General features: G+C 47.3%; 1 protein-coding gene across 4 annotated transcripts in view; it reads right to left on the minus strand.

The window, feature by feature from the left end:
• FAM3B (FAM3 metabolism regulating signaling molecule B) overlaps positions 1 to 18,221 on the minus strand; it is a 55,684-nt gene extending 37,463 nt beyond the window's left edge. For 2 of the 4 annotated variants that reach the window (XM_055279758.2, XM_055279756.2), the window contains exon 1: positions 5,853 to 5,950. In XM_055279758.2, coding sequence (XP_055135733.1) covers positions 5,853 to 5,871 — 19 coding nt within the window. In that variant the 5' untranslated portion in view covers positions 5,872 to 5,950. Of the gene's footprint in view, positions 1 to 5,852; positions 5,951 to 18,146 lie in introns of those variants that run through there. The other 2 variants (XM_063639995.1, XM_055279754.2) reach the window with 2 other exon arrangements.
• Between the last annotated feature and the right edge of the window lie 2,228 nt (positions 18,222 to 20,449).

The following is a 20,449-nucleotide window of genomic DNA, read 5'->3' on the forward strand; positions in this document are numbered from 1 at the left end:
GGGAGGCGGTGTCAGGGTCTTTGAAGTAGACCATATCAGAGAATGCAAACAAGACAGGAATGCTTTCAAGGGCAAGTTGTATTTGCTGTTGGTTTGGGTCTTAAGTGCGTCCTTGAACGTTAATGTCAAAACAGCTAATCAAGCACCTTGTGAACCAGCATGCCCAACGTGAACCTGAAAAAACAAAAGCGGCTCATTCCCTTTGTGAGACACAACTGGATTTGAGCACGCTCCTGCAATTACACTGAAACCTTCAGGGGTAAAGCTCTGTTTTGTTTATTTCCATATGACCAGCACTGGGAATAGTAGCTGACGCCCAGCAAGCATGCAACAGATTCCTGCTGGATCAAGGCCTGGCCATGCAATACTGGGAAAAAGTCCCCAAACCTGTTCTATCGTCACGGATGTGCCTGCTGGGCCAGTCAAGGTTCCCATTGAGAGAAAGTCCCTGGAGATATCTTTCTGGTTGATTGGCAACAATATATTACTTCTCTTGTTTGATGTGAGCAGCACAATTTCCAAGGAGAAGGCATTGATATCCTCCTGGGTCACCGGAGGCCTGGGGGGCGGCTCTCTGTCTTTTCATAGGCAACCCATGGCCAGGGCTTTTAGAGTTTGCTCCCTAAATATAGCATAGATCAGAACTCATTCAGCAGTTTGCTTACTCAGATTGCTCCCATGCAGGGATAACCACAGGCCCTGAGTAGGATGGGCACTGGGGTATGTGCCCAGTGCATTTAAGTATGTGCTAATAGGGACAGTCATAAGAAGTAAGAGAAGGAAGGAAGGAGGGAGAGAAACAGGGAGGAAAGAAGGAAGGAAGTGAAGGGGAAAGGAGCAAAGGAGGAAAAAGGAAAGGAAGGGAAGGGAATGTCAAGTCTGAAGGGCCTGACAATGGGCTCCACCCGGGGTGCAGTTCTGGACCTCAGCTTGACTTCCAGTATCTAGAGATCGTCCTTCCTTTCTCAGCAGTGCAGCTGTCCCCAGCCCATGTACTGGCTATGCTGTGCCAAGTCAGCGTGTGTTATTGCTTGGAGGCCTAGCGCTTCAGCAGAGGGAGCCATGGGGATGGAACAAGACGTTTCTGGTTAGCCTTGGGGTTTTGTTTTGTTTTGCTTTTTCAAGTGCATATTTCAACACCATTTTTAAATTTCGAATTTCCAAGCTGCTAAGATTGTTAGACTAGTAAGCATAGGTGGTTTCCTCTAGGGAGAGGCCCAAGGCAGTGTGATCAGTGCAGTTTTTAGGACTGGAAGGTCATCTCAAAGCAGATAAACCAGACATAGAAAACAAAATGAGACAGGTGCAGGCTTGCAGGCCCCTCTCCCGCAGCTGCGCCAACAGTTGTGCTCAGCCACCTGCGGGTGCTGCACTCCCGGGCTCACTCCTCTCCAAGAGTGGTCTCTGCCTAGAGGGTGCTCTCCCCTACGCAGCCCAGCCACAGCGCCCACACAGACACCACAGATGCTTCCCTCCAGGGCCACCCAGCATGCCTGTGACACCGCATGGGTCGCTGATTTTCGAGAAAATTCTGTTGGATGAACAGAGTGCAGGGTGGGCTAAGACAGCAGCAGAACACGTTCAAAGGCAAAGGCTATCCCCTGTATCCTGTGCATGTGGGTCGCAGCTGGACTATTTCATCCAAGTGTTGTATTTGAAGAAGGAAACTGGCTAACCAGACAATGTTCAGGGCTCTTCTAGACAACACGCCACACCCGAGATCTTCAGCAACAAGCTGCTGTTTAGCTTGGAGAAGGCTGAAAAGGAAGATTATCTACCTTTTGAATGTGTAACAAGCAGCTACATGAAGGAAGAGGTAACTGGGGCCCCAGCTGAACAAAAATAGGTGGACATGGCAGAGAAGAAAATGGAGAATAAATAAGCCAAGTGTCCTCACAAGAAGAAGGGTAGCCCATGGCGGGTCCTGGTGCGGCAGGGAGCTCTCTTCCGGGACACTTTTCAGGACTCCTAGGAAGACTAGAGAGTACCTGTGCTTTGGGTGAGGGGTGCATCCAATGACCTCTAGGCTGGGGACAATCTGGAGTCCAGCATGCAGCTGGCTGGGAAAAGCCATGATCTAGAGTCCAAACCACCTCCAGGGTGGGAGGCAGATCCAGCCACCAGCACTGGGATCGGAACATCATCAGAAGATGGGTGAGGAGCTGGACCAGCAGCCTGTGCTCAGGTCTAGCACAAAGTCACGGAAGTATCCCAGCCACCAGAGGGAGGGCAGGACATAGTAGCCAGGAGGTGACAGACAAAATCCAGGCAGGCAGCATCATTTCCTCAGGCTGCTGTAACAAATTAACACAAACTGGGTGGCTTCAACAATAGAAATTTAGGCTGGGCTCAGTGGCTCATGCCTGTAATCCCAGCACGTTGGGAGGCCAAGGTGGAGGGATGGCTTGATTCAGGAGTTTGAGACCACGCTGGGCAACACAGGGAGACCTCATGTCTACAAAAAATTTTAAAAAGAATAGTCAGGTGTGGTGGCACAGACCTGTAGTCCCAATTACACAGGAGGCTAAGGCAGGAGGATTGCCTGAGCCCAGAACTTAGAGGTTGCAGTGAGCTACAATTGCAATATTGCACTCCAGCCTGGGTGACAGTGAGACATCATCTCTTAAAAAAAAAAAAAATGAAATTGAAATTTATTTTCTCAAGATTCTGGAGGCTGAAAGTCCAAGGTCAAGGTTCCTCTGAGCCTCTCTCCTTGGCTTGTGGATGGCTTCTTCTCCCGGTGTCCTCACAGGGCCTCTGTGTGTGTCCTCATCTCCTCTTCTTATAAGGACACCAGTCAGATTGGATCAGGGCTCACCCTGATGACCTCACTATACCTGAAATAGCTCTTTAACGACCCTATCTGCAGATCCAGTCACATTCTGAGGTACTGGGCAGGGGTTAGGACTACAACACGTAAATGGGGTTGGGGGGTTGGGGGGGAAGGTACAATTCAGCCCCAACACAGCACTGGGGGAGCTGTGACACAGCCTCTCTGTGGGTTGGACACCAGCAATCAGAGCTGAGTCCTGGGGATGAAAGCAGGATGGGCAGGAGCCGAGGCAGCCTGTCAAGACAGAGGCTCAGACACCAGGCAGCAGGGAAGAGGCAGCGCTGAAGCTGGGAGACACTTGGGGAGAAGAAAGCTTGGGAGCCCAGGGCCTCCACTAAGATGACTCCCGGAGCCCCAGTGGGCCTGCCCCGATGGGAGGAGACCCAGCAGCTTCAGAGGCGGGGGAGGAAGTATACAGAGTCCACGAACACTTCTGAGATTTTGAAACCACCATCCTGCCTTTCCCTGCAAGGTAATAAAGTCATCATCGGCTCATGGAAATCTCCTCCACTGTGCTTGCTGCCCAGCAGACAGGATGAGTGTTAGAGCAAAGGCCATTCTTAGCACAGGAGGAAAGCTAGTGAACTTTCTCCTAAGAGACTCCCCTGTAGTGTGTCTGCCTCTGTGTGCGTGTGTGTGGGTGTATGTACGCGTGTCCCAGCCAATCCCCACTCTCAGATCCACAGGGGTCTCAGGAGGGTCCTGGCTGCTTCACTTAAGAGCCAGAAGCTGGGTGCAGTGGCTCACACCTGTTACCTCAGCATTTTGGAAAGCTGAGGAGCCCAGGAGTTCAACTTGAGTCCAGGAGTTCAAGACCAGCCTAGGCAACATAGCAAGACCCCATCTCTACAAAAAGTTTTAAAAAATTAGCTGGGCATGGTGGCATGTGCCTGTACTCTCAGCCACTCAGGAGGCTGAGGCAAGAGGATTGCGTGAACCTAGAAGTTCAAGGCTGCAGTGAGCTATGATCATACCATTGCACTTCAGTCTGGGCTACAGAGCAAGACCCTGTCTGTAAACAATAAACATTTAAAAGGTGCCAGAAAGAAAGTAATCCTGAAACCAAATGGATATGACACTGGGTTACAGGTAGAGGATTTTAGGGCTTTCTCCCTCCCTCCAATCCAAGGGCCACTTAAAAAGGGCAATGTCAGGCCCCAGGACCCACTTCTATTGATGGGATTTCCTTCAACCTGAACGAGGACAGGGAAGCTGTTTTCACTGCTGTCTTACCAACATGTATTCAGATCACCTCACCATGAAGGCCACACCCACAACTTTTGTACTTGAGAGGCCAGGAGAGCTGAGGGTGGATGGTTCGTATTTTGGGACTCACTGCCTTTGGGATCCCAGGCTCTGCTGGCCTCAGTGTCCACTGTCATCACTGTCCTGTGCACTGAGCCTTTTTGGCAGAAGGGCTAGGAAGGGCCACTCTGAAACACCACAGCAGGAGTGCAGTGTAACTGGCCTTGATGGTCCACACGCCAATGCCCATTTCAAGGCATTATGATCCCCACTACCAGGCCCTGCAGGTGAAGGCATCGTGGCAGCTCAACTTGCTCCTTCCATTCAGTCTGAATGTCCCTCCTGGGAACGTCTGCCTGGAACAAACCCAGCACTGGACAGAAGCGTCCAGGACAAGGCCCACTCCAAGAATGTCTCCTGATCTTTAGCTCATAAAATCAAAAGTGAGGCATCTCTGAGTTCCCTGGGCAGCTTCTCCACAATCACATATGCCTGGATAAATACAAATGTGGTGTCATCTCGAAGCTTCCTACGAAAGGACCCCACAGCTCAAGAGTGAATCGTGAGGTCCGGATGTGAAAAAGTCCTGGCTGAGGGAAAGCAATGTAATCATATTCAGCATTGTCTATAAGTCACCGGGAAATAATAATTACACAACACAGAAATAAGAGAAAACACTTTTCCAGAATAGCCATAATGAAAGTCGGTGCCTTAAGGGAGGAGATACACATCTCTCCTACAATCCACACAAGTTATGGAAAACAGTGTCATTTATAGTTTTTAAGGAAAATATGAATATTTTACACTAGGCAAAATTCTTAAAATGTGGCTTTCCTACATTTGGGAATGGTGCAGAAAAGAGAGCATTTAGAACTTGCTGGAGTGTGATTACCGCCAGAATGCTGGTGCTGGCAGGAATGGCGACGGTTTAGTCCAACACCCTCACTACAGAGGACCTGGGATCCCGGACCAGGAAGTGATCTACGGAAGAGGCCCAGAGAACTTCCCACTTCTGAACCTTCCATTTTACACAGCCAGGCTACGTCGCTCCAGGAGGAATCCATATTCTTCAGATTATAGGAGGAGACCCGCAAAACCAATTAGAAAGGGTATGTGTGACAGAGGCCAGGGCAGTGGACACCAGGACCCAAGATGGTCTGTGACAGGAAAAGTGACAGAGGACAGAGGCGCAGCTAAGACAGACTGCAAGAAACGCGATGACTGGTCAAAATAATGGGTTTCTCCTTTCCTTTTTCCTATTTTTCCAAATCGTCTACAGTATCCAGTCGTTTGAAAAATGGAAAAAATAAAAACAGCCTTACCAACTGGCAGCGGCCAGCCCCTCCCTGGCGTGCGAGGTCAGGGGTCTGGGCAGGCGCGTACCCTCCCCCGGAAGGAGAAGCCTGGGGAGCCCGGGTGGGGTGCGGGGCTGTGCCTGCGTTCCCCTACAATCTACTTTCCAAGTAAAATGTTACAGTGTTACATTCCAGGTTCCTCCCCAATCCCATGCACCCCGGCTGGGGCGGCGGGAACAGGCCTGGCGAGCGCGGGGAAGCAGGGTCGGGGAACCCTGCTGGAAACCCCCGCTGTTCGCCCCCTCTGGAATCGCTTCCCGCATTCCTGATCCCAGGTCTAAGACCAGCCTCGGCGCCAAGAGCCAGCCCTCCCACTTTTGCTAAGCGTGGCGGGTCCCAGGCAGGGTCAGGGAGCGACGCTTCCCCTGGGGTCCTCCTTCCCGGCCCCTACCCTCGCACCGAGGCGGGGGCGCACTCACCAGCAGCCAATGGGCGCATCTTCCAGGTGCCGCTCCCCTCCTGGCCCTGGCGGCAGCTCCCAGGCGACCGCAGCCAGCGGAGCCCCTGGGTCAGGAAGGCAAGGGGCGGGCAGCGGTCGTGTCGGGCAGGGGCGGGCCAGCTGGGTGCGCGGCCAGTCGGGCAAAAGGCAGGTGCGGACCCGGCAGGTGCGCGGGGCGGGCGTGGGCGGGGCAGGTGCTCGGGGCTGTGCCCGGGAGCTCTGAGGTCGCCGGCAGAGGAGGGACCCGTTCCCCGCCGGGCTGACCCTGGGCCAGGGCTGATCCGACCGGAGACGCCCAGCAAGGTTGGCTCTGAAGGAAGGAAACGGCGCCACTTGGTGCTTTGGCCCCCCAGGCTCCCATTTAATGTCTCCCAAGAGGAAAGGGAAGCATGACCCAAGCCTTTCCAACGACAAAGCAGAGGCCCAGCCCAGTCCAAGTTCGCAGTCCATGTCCACTGTCTGAGGCCATCGGTCTTTGTTTCCTCCAGAATAGTCGCTACAGGCTCGCTGTTGCCAGCCCAGCCCAGCCTAGCAGGCGCCCCACCTCTTGTTTTCTTTTACTGCCAGGATGATGAATTCATTGTGGGAAAGTGAAGCGAGGGCCATGCCCAGCCCCTCTGGCCACGGCATAGGTCTGCAGGTCCTCCTTTATATGATATGATGATCAAGGAGCTTCAGGAGTGGGGGTCAGGCAGGTGTGTGAAGACATCAGGATCCCCAAACAGGAATAGCTCCTCTCTCCCCATCCACGGGTACACCTTCATTCCAAACGCCCATCAGGTTTTTATGGCACTTTTGACCCACGATAGTCACAGTGTCCTCAGGCTACCAAGGGCAAGTTAAAACTCTGAGCCTGGTTGGCCACTTTTGCAGAAGAGAGCTCCAGGGAAGAAGGGTCTGCGAAAGACCCAGTCCCCACCCCAGGGTCTGGCTGGTTCTTGGTAGTTCTACTCTGCTCCTGCCTCTCCCCTCTCAAGAGGCCCAAGGTGCCCTGCCTTCCCAGGGACATTATCCACCCTGTGGGTCACCCTGGCGGGCTTGGCCCTGAGTCTCCCTCCACCATTGTCTTTGCTCCTGGGAAGTTCTAGGGACACATGTCCTGTGGACAATGTGGCTTTATTCCTCCAGTTCTCCCCCACCTGCAGTCTCCCCAAACCAGAGGGACCAGAAGACAGGTGTCTCCACAGTAAGGAATCCTTCCTAATGACTCAAGAATCATGCCAGCGTTGGGCCTGAGCACGGCCCATTTGAGTCTGGATGCCACTCAGATCTGCTCTGCAAGAATATTAAGAAGCCACTCTCCAGCTAGTTGGAACGACTCCCTTAAACGAATGAACTGACCGCCAATCTTACCTTCACCTTTAGCTCACCTGATTTCAGAGGTAAGGCTTTTATCTCTGGTTTGTTTTCAATTTTTAAAAAATGTGGCTAAAAAATGCATAACATAAAATTACCACCTTAGCCATCTTGAAGTGTAAAGTTCAATGGCGTTAAATAAATTCACATTACTGATCTCCAGAACTTTCTCATCTTGCAAAACTAAAATTCTGTACTCATTGCACAGCTCACCATTTACCCCTGCCCCCAGCCCCTGGAAACCACCATTCTGCTTTTTCTATGAATCTGAGCACTCTAGATACTTCATTTAAGTGGAATCATACAGTATTTGTCTTTTTGTGACTGGTTTATTTCACTTAGCATCATGTCCTCAAAGTTCATCCATGCTGTAGCATGTGTCAAAATTTCTTTTCTTTTTAAGGCTAAATAAAATTCCATTGTATATAGGTACCACATTTTGTTTATTCATTCATCCATCCATGGACACTTGGGTTTCTTCTACCTCTTAACTACTGTGAATAATACTGCTATGAACATGGGTGTGCAAATATCTCTTCTGGATCCTGCTTTCAATTCTTTTGTATACATACTGAGAAGTGGAATTGCTGGATCATATGGTAATTCTATTCTTAATTTTTTGAGGAACCACCATACTGTTTTCCATAGCTGCACAATTTTATAATCCCACTCAGTGCACAGGGCATCCAGTTTCTCTACATCCTCACCAATGCATGTTGTTTTCTTGTTTCTTTCTTTTTTTTTTTCTTAGTAGTAGACTTCCTAATGGGTATGAAGTGATATCTGATTGTGGTTTTGGTTTGCATTGTCCTAATTGCTAGTAGTATGGAGTATCTTTTCACGCTCTTGTTGGCTATTTGTATATCATCTTTGGAGAAATGTCCACTTAAGTCCTTTGCCCAGTGGACCACTGTGCATCATATTTCCTTAAATTACTTAAATTACATATTCCTTTTCAAATAAAACATCATCAATAGCAAGAACTACTGTTTTTAAAAATATTTTCATTGTACATTTTTCCCTCCAGATTGTCATTTGATGTTGACATTGTCTTTGAAATAGACAAAGATCAAATAAAATCAAATTAACAAATATTTATGGAGCACCTGCCATGGTGTCTTCGTCTCCTTTGGCAAGACTTAGTCTGTTTGCTGTAACCAACACCATACTCTGGGGACTTAAAGAGCAGACATTTCTTTCTCACAGTTCTGGAGTCTGGAAAGTCTAAGGTCAAGGTACTGGCTGATTCAGCTCCTGGTGAGTGTCTTTGCCTGGCTTGCGGACTGCTCACTGTCTTCTCACTGTGTCCTCACATGGTGGAGAAACAGAGACAGGAAGTGAAGGCTCTGGTGTTTCTTCTTAGAAGGGCACTAATACTATTATGAGGGCCCACCCTCATGACCTCATGTGAGCCCAATTACCTCCCAAAGGCCCTATCTCCAACCACCCCAAAGCCATCTAATCGAAAGATTAGGGCTTCAACCTATGAATGTTTTTGTTTTTGTTTTGGTGGGGGTGGATGCAATTAAGCCATGGCAGCTAGATCCTAGAGAAAAAACTGCATACCCTCTGTCCACAGTACCCACATATGATTATAGCAGCAAACCATATACAACCCAACATTCCATCTACAGGAAAATGGAGAAACAAATTTTGGTATATTCATGTGAAATACAACTCAGCAAAAAAAAAAAAAAAAAAAAAAAAAATGCCCCACTGACAAAGGCAACAACATGATGACTCTCAAATGCGACATGCATATATACTGTATGATGAGGTTCAAGAATGGATCAAATTCATCGGTGGTGACAGAAGTCAGAACAGCGGTTTCCCCTGAGTGCAGGGGCAGAGTGGTGTTGAGTAAGGTGGAGCAAGGGAAACGTTCCAGAGCAACGGAAAGTTCTTTGTATTTATCTTGGTGAATATACAAGAATCCTATAAAAAAAGGTTATAGGGTTATATACATCAAGGATTTGTGTATTTTACTGCATATAAATTACACTTCAATAAAACATGTTATCTAAAAAAGAAAAAACAAATGGTTCAAGATGACAGAGCCAGTCAGGGGAGTGGACCTTTGCAGGTCATTGTCACTTGAAGGTACATCCATAGCTCTGTCTGGTCAACATGGTCAAGTACCATTTCAGGCCTAGAGTGGCCTTGGGAAGCCACTGATTTGCTGAGCATATTTCAGGCTGTCCCCACCTCCTTCAGAAGGACTAGGATGAACAACCAATTGTGGTCCCAACAATGTGAGATCTGCACTTCCCCACTACACTCTGTCCTGCCCTTCCTTGAAGACCTCCCCCAAGCCTTGTTTCTTCTCTGCCCCATTCCCACTGGACAACACAGGCCTCTGGTCATTCCAAACTCTCCAGCCACCCCTCAGCTCCTGAGAGGCTGGCACAATGTGCCTCTGTGGCTTGGGGACATTGAGTTATCACAGTGTAGATGTAGCACAGTTAGATGCAGACACACACACACACACACACACACACACACACACAGTGAGACCCAGAATGGCTTTTTCTGCTTCATAACTTACACGTTCAGGTCTTCATTTGCCTGTCTTCAGACTCACATGCTGAATCGTACATGCTTTTCTTTTTAAATGTTAAGATATTGGGCTTAATGTTTTATTTCTTTTGTATCCTCTCATAGGGCTTTGCATTCAGTGATCTTTCAATTTATACTATAGCCCAGCAAGTCTCAAGGTGCGACTCAGGGACTCCTAGGATCCATGAGACCCTGGAGGGAGTTTGTTAAGGTCAAAACTTAATACAAAGACAACAGCTGCACTTTTTGTTCTCATCCTCTCAGAATTCTACAGTGGAGCTTTCAGCTGTGCACTGGGAAGGTCTGTGTGACTCAGTGAACCAGCACTTTCCAAATGATGGATGTATAATAATCATTATACAAAATCATATACATATATACAATCATTAGAGGGGGAAGATTCATTCCAAGTGCCAGATAGCGCAATTAATTTTAACATGACAGTGTAAACTACCACGCATCAAGTTTTGGAAGAGTATCAGATAATAATATCCACAATGACACGGTTTGGCTCTGTGTCGCCACCCAAATCTCACCTTGTAGCTCTCATAATTCCCACATGTTGTGGGACGGGCCCGGTGAAAGATGATTGAATCAAGGGGATGGGTCTTTCCTGTGCGGTTCTCATGATAGTGAATGGGTCTCATGAGCTCCGATGGGTTTAAAAATAGCAGTTTCTCTGCACAAGCGCTTTCTTTGCCTGCTGCCATCTACATAAGACGTGACTTGCTTCTTCTTGCCTTCCACTATGATTGTGAGGCCTCCCCAGTCACGTGGACTGTAAGTCCAATAAACCTCTTTTTTTTGTAAATTGCCCAGTCTCAGGTATGTCTTTATCCGCAGTGTGAAAATGGACTAATACACACAATTATCTGAAAAAGGTATTAAGATACTCCTCACTGTTCCAACTATGTATCTGTGTGAAACTAGTTTTCTCCACACCTACAACGAAAACAACGTATTTCAACAGAATGAATGCAAAAGGAGCCCTGAGAATCCAGCTGTCTTCTGTTAGGCACATTAAGGAGATTTGCAAAAATGTAAAACAATGTCATTCTTCTCACTAGATATTTCGTTTTGGAAAATAAAACTGTTCTTCATAAAACTATTTATGTTAACAGGCAATGGTTGTATTGTTTTTATTTCTAAATGAATTAATAAATTAAAAAATTGTCACTTTTAATTTTTTTTTTAATACAGGGTCTCATTCTGTCACCCAGGCTGGAGTGAGGTGACATGATCATAGCTCACTGCAGCCTCAACCTTCCAGGCTCAATGCGATCCTCCCACCTCAGCCTCCTGAGTAGCTGGAATCACAGGTGTGTGCCACCACACCCAACTAAATTTTGTATATATATATATATTTGTAGAGACAGGGTTTTGTCATGTTGCTCCTCACTTTCAACTTCGAATGAAGTAAATATCAATAGCCAGAACCTTCATAAACAAAAGCTCTTGGGGCTCCTCCGTCACTTTTAAGTGTATAAAGGGGTCCTGAGAGCAAAATGTTTGAGAACCACTGCTTTAGACTGCCTGGCTGAAACACTGAGCAGATCCATTAGAAACTAAAGGGACAAATAACCTAGGTTTAGAGTCAGACTTGGGTGTCAATCAAGGTTCCTCACCAAACTAACAGATTTGAAACAACTTATTTAATACTTTTTAAACTCAGATTTTTTAAAAAATATGTGAAATGGGGAAAATAATACCCTTTTAGGAACTGTCGAGATTAAATGGGATAACACGTGAAACACGCCACCAGACACTTACACTTGTCATTACTTATGCAGCTGCCCTTCACCCTACAGGGCTCGGAGCAGCCAGGCTTGCTGAGCCAGGGGTGATGTTATCCAGAATCAGGGCCAGCTGACCAATTATGTGGAAAGCAAGAGGCTCTCTGTGTCCCAGCATGCACCCTGGGAGTACCACAGGATGGTGCAGGGCTGACTCTTCAGAGCTCTTCCAACCTGGGAGAAGGGCGTGCTCATTTTGGAAGGGCCAGAAACCCAGACAGAGCACCTTAGTGGAAGTACAAGTCCTAGTTCAATTCAATTCAATCAGCCAGATGTGGATGAAGCACCTGCTAGATCTCAGGCAATGTGTAAACTTCAGAGATGCATCAGTGCACAAAAGTGACACAGATATGGAACTTGTGCCACTCACATGCTAGTGCAAAGATCCAGAAAATGAGGCAGTAGCTCACAGGGTCCCTAGGGAGGACCGACATGCAGATGGGAGCACCAAGAGTGGAAAACCCACAAATGAGCAGAGGACAGACAGTGACCCCACAGGCTCCTGTGTGGCCAAAAGAGTGTGTATGGTCACACCAAGAGGAACTGGTGATGTGGGGCCGGGGTGGGGTGAGGCTCATTGTGAACACAGCCAGGGAGAGCCAGGGCGATGACGGGCAGGACAGTGGAGAGACCACAGGCTTCTCCTGGAGCAAGAGAACCAAGAGACAAGGAAGATGCTGAGGCTCAGCAAGGCTGCCTTTGGGTAGAAACTGCCACCCTCCTTCCTGAATCACAGCTCTGTCGGTCACTTCCCTGCAGCACCAGCTTGGCAGGATGAGAAACCCAGAGACCTGTGAACTCTGGCTTGGCAGAAAGCTTAGCCTAGATACAAATTTCTGAGTCTGAATGGGGCCAGAAGAAGCAGGCAAAGGTAAACTGAGCTCTCCTGAAAGAGAGAAAGTCACCATTTTGGGTTGCTCCCCTTTTGTTCTGGGGAACAAAAGAAAGAGGGAGGGCCACCATTTTGGGTTGCCCCCCTTTTGTTCTGGGAAACAACCTGGGTGGACCAGGTGGTAATGCAAAGGTCCAGTTCCCAAGCCTGATGGTACCTGGCACTGGGGCGTGACTATTGCCCTCAGGAAGGACAGCCATCACATGTTCAGGTCAATGCGTCCAAGCTTCTAAACTGCCCTTGTTGGTTCTGCTGGTAAAGCTGTTGCAAACTGTTTCCCCTGTGAGTCTCCTGAAGGTGCCAAATGTGTCTGTATAGAAAATCCATGGCTCTCATTTGGAAAGGTGTGGGTTCACACTCTTAGCTGCAGCAATGCACCCTGAAACATACACTGCAGGTTTTGGGAAGAATCCAAAGTTTTAGATGGTTTTATCTGCAACTGTGACTGGGGATGTGTATAGCCTACAGTTCCACTTGTCCCTTATGTGTTTTCTGCATTGTCGTGATGCTCGTGGCCAGCATGGGAGGACAGGAAGAAGCGGAAGCAGAACTCAAGCCTAGCCAGGAAGAGACCCTGGCACATGGGTGACCCACTGTGGGAAGGAAAGGCACCAAACTCTCATGAATTTGAGTGACATAGAAGTAAGAAAACAGCTCCAAGGGGAGGCTGAAGCTATTATGGTCCATTTGTCAGAAAAGGAGGCTCCAGTTGGAAAAGAGGTTTTGACCAAAAGTAGAATATAAATCAGTACTACAGTTTACAGGATCATCTAACTAGCTAGTCCTGAAGGTGGATGATGCTGTGTGCTCGCCTGAGCAGTGTGGAAATCCCTGGCCACCCTGTCTTTTACCCATTAGGCAACTGAAGTTCACAGAGTCTGTGAGTAGCCCAAGGCCCCTCAGCTAGATCCTAGGTCTCTTCAGTTGAGACCCTGCATCAGAGTCTTCTTGGTCCCAGTAACACATCCTATACCTCCTTTTGTGAAGATGAATCCAAACTGGGAGGTCACCAGGTCAAGGGCAAGGGAAGACCCACATGCTTCTGCTGACCTCCCAGAGTCTGTGTGACCCTGCCACCACTTCTCTTCCTCCTTGTCCCAACCCTACTCCTGTGACCTGATGACCATTTCACTGTTTATTTGCACCTTGCCTGGACTGCAAGATATATGAAAAACAGAGGCGGGCGGATCACCTAATGTCCGGAGTTCGAGACCAGCCTGACCAGCATGGAGAAAAACCATCTCTACTAATAATACAAAATTAGCCGGGCGTAGGGGTGCATGCCTGTAATCCCAGCTACTCTGGAGGCTCGGGCAGAAGGATCACTTGAACCCAGGAGGCACAGGTTGCAGTGAGCCAAGATCACACTATTGCACTCCAGCCTGGGCAACAAGAGTGAAACTCTGTCTCAAAAAAAAAAAAAAAAAAAAAAAGAAAAAGAAAAAAGAAAAGAAAAGAAAAACAAAAACCAACAATCGAAAGACCGGCACCCAAACTCGTTGCCTTTGCTGCTGCTTTTCACTCTTGATAAAGCCATTTCTGCTGACGGCAGCTGCACAGATAGTTTGGAGGAAGAGCATGGAAGTTGGATGAGCACTACCCAGAACCTCTACTTCTGCCCTCATGGCTGGGTGGTTTGGGGCATGCCATTTACCCTTTCTGAGCCTGGCTTCTTCATCTACACAACAGGAATAGTGACACTCGTCTCATAGGGTAGTTGTGGGGATTAAGTGAGAAAATGGAGAGAAGGTACCTTGAATAATCCTGGATGCAAATGAGGCATCCCATAAGTGGTCACTATGGTTGTTATATTAATGGGTTATTTTCTCTCTCAGTGTCATAAGACATCAAGAGAAAAAAACTGGCTGATTTCAGTGTTGATTTAGAAACAACTTATGTAAGGGATTATGTATAAAAAAGAACTATATGACACACATCCTGAAATACAGGCACACCTCACTTTATTGTGCTTCACTTCATATGCAGATACTGTGTCTTTTACAAATTGAGGGTTCCTGGCAACCCTGCCTCCAGTAAGTCTACTGGCGCCATTCATTTCCAACAGCATGTGCTTACTTCCTGTCTCTGTGGCGCATTTTGGTAATTCTGGCAATATTTCAAACTTTTTCAGCATTATCATATATGGTATGGGGATCTGTGATCAGCCATTTTTGATGTTACTATTGTGACTATTTTGGGGGTGCCATGAACAGTGTCCACAGAAGACAGTGAACTTCATCCATATGTGTGTGTGTGCTTTGGCTGCTCCATTAACCAGCTGTTCACCATCTCTCTCCCTCTCCTTGAGCCTGTTCCCTGAGATACAACAATATTGAATTAGACCAATTAATAACACTACAATGGCCTCTAATCATTCAAGTGAAACAGTCACACATATTTCTCTTTAAATCAAAAGCTAGAAATGATTAAGCTTAGTGAGGAAGGCATATTAAAAGCCAATAGAGGCCATAAACCAGCCCTCTTGTGCCAATCAGTTAGCTAAGTTATAAATGCAAAGAAAAGTTTTTAAAGGATATAATAAGTGCCACCCCAGTGAAAACAGAAATGATAAGAAAGTGAAACAGCCCTGTTATTGATATGAAGAAAGTTTTATTGCCCTGGGTAAACCATGATATTCCCTCAAGCCAAAGTCTAATCCAGAGCAGGGTCCTAACTTTCTTCAATTCTGTGAAGGCTGAGAGGTGTGGAAGCTGCAGAAGAAAAGTTGGGAGCTGGGAGAGGTTGGTTCATGAGGTTGAAGAAAAGAAGCCATCTCCATAACACAAAAGTGAAAGGTAAGGCAGCAAGTGCTGATGCAGAAGCTGTAGAATGTCTTCCAGAAGATCTAGCTAAGATCATTGATAAAGGTGGCTACACTAACACATTTTCAATGTAGACAAACAGTCTTATATTGGAAGGTGCCATCCGGGACTTTCACAGTTAGAGAGGAAAAGTCCATGACTGGTTCGAAGCTTCAAAGACAGGCTAACTCTTTTGTTAGGGACTGACTTTAAGGTGACACCAATGCTCATTTACTTTTCCGAAATGCCTAGGGCCCTTAAGAAGCATGTCAAATGGGAAGGAGGAAGAGGGTGAGGGATGAAATACTACCTACTGCATACAATGTACACTATTCAGATGATGAATACACTAAAATCCCAGACTTCCCCACTATGCAATATAACATCCAGGTAACACAATTGCATTTGTACCCCCAAATCTATAAAAATTACAAAAGAAGCAGGCTAAATCTACTGTCTGTGTTCCAGAAATGGAAAAACAAAGCCTAGATGACAGCACATCTGTTTACAGCATTGTTTACTGAATATTTCAAGCCCACTGTTGAGATCTACTGCTTCGAAAGAAAATTCCTTTGAAAACATTAGTTCATTTATTAATACAATGCACCTGGTCACCCAAGAGCTCTGATGGAGACATATAAGGAAATCAATGTCGTTTCTGTATCTGCTAACACAACATCCATTCTGCGGCCCTTGGATCAAAGAGTAATTTTGACTTTCAAGTCTTATATTTTAAGGAATACATTTGTAAGAATACAGCCAGCATAAAGGGTGATTCCTCTGATGGATCTGGGCAAAGTCAACTGAAAAACTTCTGGAAGGGATTCTGCATTCAAGATGCCATTAAGAACATTTGTGATTCATGGGAGGAGGTCAAAATAAAACATTAAAAGGAGTTTGGAAGAAATTGGTTCCAACCCTCATGGGTAAGTTTGATGACTTCAAGACTTCAGTGTAACTTCAGGTACAGCAAATACGATGGAAATAATAAGAGAACTGGCATTAGGAATGGAGCCTAAAGATGTGACTGAATTGCTGCAATCTCATGAGAAAATTTGAACAGATGAGGAGTTGCTTCTTACGACTGAGTGAAATGGGTGGTTTCTTGAGATGGAATCTACTCTTGGTGAAGATGCTCTAAACATTGTTGAAATGACAACAAAGGATTGAGAATACTACCTAAACTTCGTTGATAGAGTAGTGGCAGAGTTTGAGAGGACTGACTTCAGTTTTGAAAGAATTTACACTATGGGTCAAATACTATCAAACAACATTGCATGCTACTGAGAAACCTTTTGTCAATTGATGTGGCAAACTTCACTGTTGTCTTCTTTTAAGAAATTGCCACAGCCGCTCTAATCTTCAGCAACCGCCATCCTGGTCCACACTGAGGCAGGGCCCTCCACCAGCAGAAAGATTACGATTCTTGGAAGTCTCAGATGAACGTTGGCATTTTTAGCAGTAAAGTATTTTAAAATTAAGCTATGCACATTGTATTTTAGACATACTATTTCACACTTAATGGAGTAATGTAGACATTGCTTTTATGTGCACTGGCAAACCAGAATGTTTGTATGACACACTTCATTGTGATACTGGCTTTATTGCAGTGGTCTAGAACCAAATCTGCAATATCTCCAAATATGCCTGTATTCCAAGGAAAACAGGTTTTTGTTTTTTTTTTTTTCTTAAGCACAAATCCTTTGAGAAAGAAGGCAAAACGAAACAAAAACTCATAGCAGTGTATGTATATGGCAGTCCAAGACTGCTAAACAGAAGAAAACAGAATGTATTTCTGAAATCCATGGGATTCCTACGTGGGACTGAGTGGCCACGTGTTGGTAGTTTGGGCTGGCGTGGGACTGCTCCTTACCCTTTACTGATCCCCATGTCCTCACTCCTCAAGCCAAGGGCATATCGCCTATACCTCTGCATGGAACCCGCACCAACCCCACTTTCTTTTCTATCTCCCTGTAAAGTGCTTGAAAATGTCACTCCCCTCTCATTCAGCCTGCAGACCTCTACCCGCCTGGAGTGTGGTTCCAGGAGATGAAGAGGTTCAAGCCTGGAAACTCATGATTTTGCACACATTTCCTTTCTGCACTGTTGGAGCAATGAAAATATACATGGTCAAATAAAGGAGGAAAACATGTTGCGGAGGTCACGAGGTTCCACACGTCATCCCTTCAGTTCCAATCTCTCCCTGGAACTGTGCGCTTCCTTGTTTTGATCCCACTTCCTTCTTGGATCTCAGATTCTCCTCCTTCACTCTAGCAGCCCCTGCCCTTGCTGGTTGACCATAGCATCCACCTAGCTGGTCTCCCTACCCACGGTCACTTCTTTCCAGACGCCTTTCAGCTGCCCCCAGGGAACGTTCCTACTGGCCCCAGATGAAAGCCTCCATGGCTCCCAATGTTTCCAGGGACAAGCAGGAGGATCCCATCCCCAGGCGTCACCCTCCCCCTGACGTAGGTTCTGGAATCCTCTGCTGGGAATGCCGTCCCTGGTTGCCCGTGTGGGGTCAGGGGCTCCTGAGTGCCCACCTGCTGCCTACAGGCCGGGGCAAGCCAGGAGACCTTGGGCCAGGGCCTGGGGTCCATGCCCAGGCAGCCCCATCTCCTGTCTGGGGATGAGTGCAGAGGGGTGCCAGGCTCGGGTCTCCTAAGGGCTGAGAATTAGAGGGGAGTTGGAGGGTGTCTGCCACTGCACGCGCAGCCCCAACGGGAGGTTCATGGGCACGTGGGAAACCGCCGGCGCAGACAACCTAGGGCCCTTCGGGGGCGACCCCCTCGGGCAGCTCAGGGTCCCAGCTGCAGGCAGCCGCGTCCTGCCCCGTCCATCCTACCCCTCCCCACGCCAGCCGCGCGTCCTCTCACCCAGACTCGGGCTCCTGCCTTCGCGCGCTGGAAAAAGATGGAGCCAGGGTGCCCCAGCCATGCCCGCCGAGCCCAGCCAGGCGCCCGCGCAGGCGCAGTGGATCACGGGAACAGCGCAGTCGCGAATCCAGTCTACGAGGAAGTTTCCGCCAGTAGACTCCAGGAAGCAGATCCGGTCTACACGGCCTGCCTCTCCAGCCTTCAGACCCCGGGTGTGCCCGTTGGGTGCATCTCCCCTTTCCCACCACGCCCTTCCCCTGCGGTGTGTCCCCGCCTTGTGCCCATCTCCCCTTTCCCGCTGTGCCCCTCCTCTGTGGTGTGCCCCTCTCGTGTCTATCTCCTCTTTTCCGCCGTGCCCCTCCCCTGCCGTGTGTTCCCCTTTCGTGTCCATCTCCCCTTTCCGGCTGTGACAACCACCCCCCCCCACCCCCAAACACACACACACATACACACACACACACACACACACACACACACACACACACACACGAGGTCTGATCTGGTGACTTCTCCCCGCTGTTCTGGTCCCTGGCACAGATCCTGGGTCTTCCCTGCTGGGATCCTGGGAACATTACATGGGGTCTGAGGGTGTCTCCTGAGGTCCTGTGAAATGAATTTCCACGTTTCTGTGAAAACGCTTCTGGCGTTGCCTGCCATCCATGACCCCCACAGTACTTTCATGTACTCCTTGAAAACTGGGCTTGAGGACTCCTTTGGGTGCCAGCTGCACCTGTTGGCCTGTAGGTTCCCGGAAATGAGGATCTGTGTTTATTTCTCTGCATCCACACTCAGGAATTAAATACTGACATACTTTTTTTATTTCTCTTCCATTTACTGTGCTTTACAGATGTAGTTTTTACAAACTGAAGGTTTGTGACAACCCTGTGTGAACAAGTTCTCTGAAAAAAAACTTTGGAGAAAAGACACTTTATTCCAGTGAAAAATTTGCAAACTGGGAAGAGGGCACCACCAGTGTAAAAATTAAGATGCACTCTAGAGAACAGAGGGAAGGCCCAGGTTTTATAGCAAAAGTGCCTTCCCAAGTTGCCAGTCACGTCTGTTTATGCAAATGAAGGCTTGAAACTTATTTAGTTCTGATTGGTTGACAGAGCTGAACCCTGATTGGTCAATATAGCTGAGCTCTGATTGGTTAATATAACTGAGCCCTGATTGGCCAAGGAGGTGAGCTCTGATTGGTTGTTCCAGGTGAGTGCTAACAGTCCCAAAGATAAAAACGTGCCAGTTTTCCAGGAACTCAAAGTACATATGTGGCTCTTAGTCAGCAAATGGCTACTTGGCTCTGTTCAAAATTTAGGCCGAGTTAGTCACTTGGGAGCCATTTTGAAGGATTGGCTTTTTGCAGTTCACATTTGTTCAAGCCTGCATATAGCAAGTCTATGGGTGCCATTTTTCCAGCACCATGTGCTCACTGGCTGTCTCTGTGCCATCACTCTGGTAATTCGCTGAACATTTCAAACTTTTTCGTTATGATTATGTGTCTGTTGGCTGCATAAATATCTTCTTTTGAGAAGTGTCTGTTCATATCCTTCGCCCACTTTTTGATGGGGTTGTTTGTTTTTTTCTTGTAAGTTTGAGTTCTTTGTAGATTCTGGATATTAGCCCTTTGTCAGATAAGTAGAGTGCAAAAATTTTCTCCCATTCTGTAGGTTGCCTGTTCACTCTGGTGGTAGTTTCTTTTGCTGTGCAGAAGCTCTTGTTTAATTAGATCCCATTTGTCAATTTTGGCTTTTGTTGCCATTGCTTTTAGCGTTTTAGACATGAAGTCCTTGCCCATGCCTATGTCCTGAATGGTGTTGCCTAGGTTTTCTTCTAGGGTTTTTATGGCTTTAGGTCTAACACTTGTCTTTAGTCTGTCTTGAATTAATTTTTGTATAAGGTGTAAGGAAGGGATCCAGTTTCAGCTTTCTACTTATGGCTACCCAGTTTTCTCAGCACCATTTATTAAATAGGGAATCCTTTCCCCGTTTCTTCTTTTTGTCAGGTTTGTCAAAGATCAGATGGTTGTAGATGTGTGGTATTATTTCTGAAGGCTCTGTTCTGTTCCATTGGTCTATATCTCTGTTTTGGTACCAGTACCATGCTGTTTTGGTTACTGTAACCTTGTAGCATAGTTTGAAGTCAGATAGCGTGATGCCTCCAGCTTTGTTCTTTTGGCTTAGGATTTTCTTGGCAATGCAGGCTCTTTTTTGGTTCCATATGAACTTTAAAGTAGTTTTTTCCAATTCTGTGAAGAAAGTCATTGGTAGCTTGATGGGGATGGCATTGAGTCTGTAAATTACCTT

Source organism: Symphalangus syndactylus, chromosome 5, assembly GCF_028878055.3.
Source record: "Symphalangus syndactylus isolate Jambi chromosome 5, NHGRI_mSymSyn1-v2.1_pri, whole genome shotgun sequence".
NCBI classification, from domain to species: Eukaryota; Metazoa; Chordata; class Mammalia; order Primates; family Hylobatidae; genus Symphalangus; species Symphalangus syndactylus.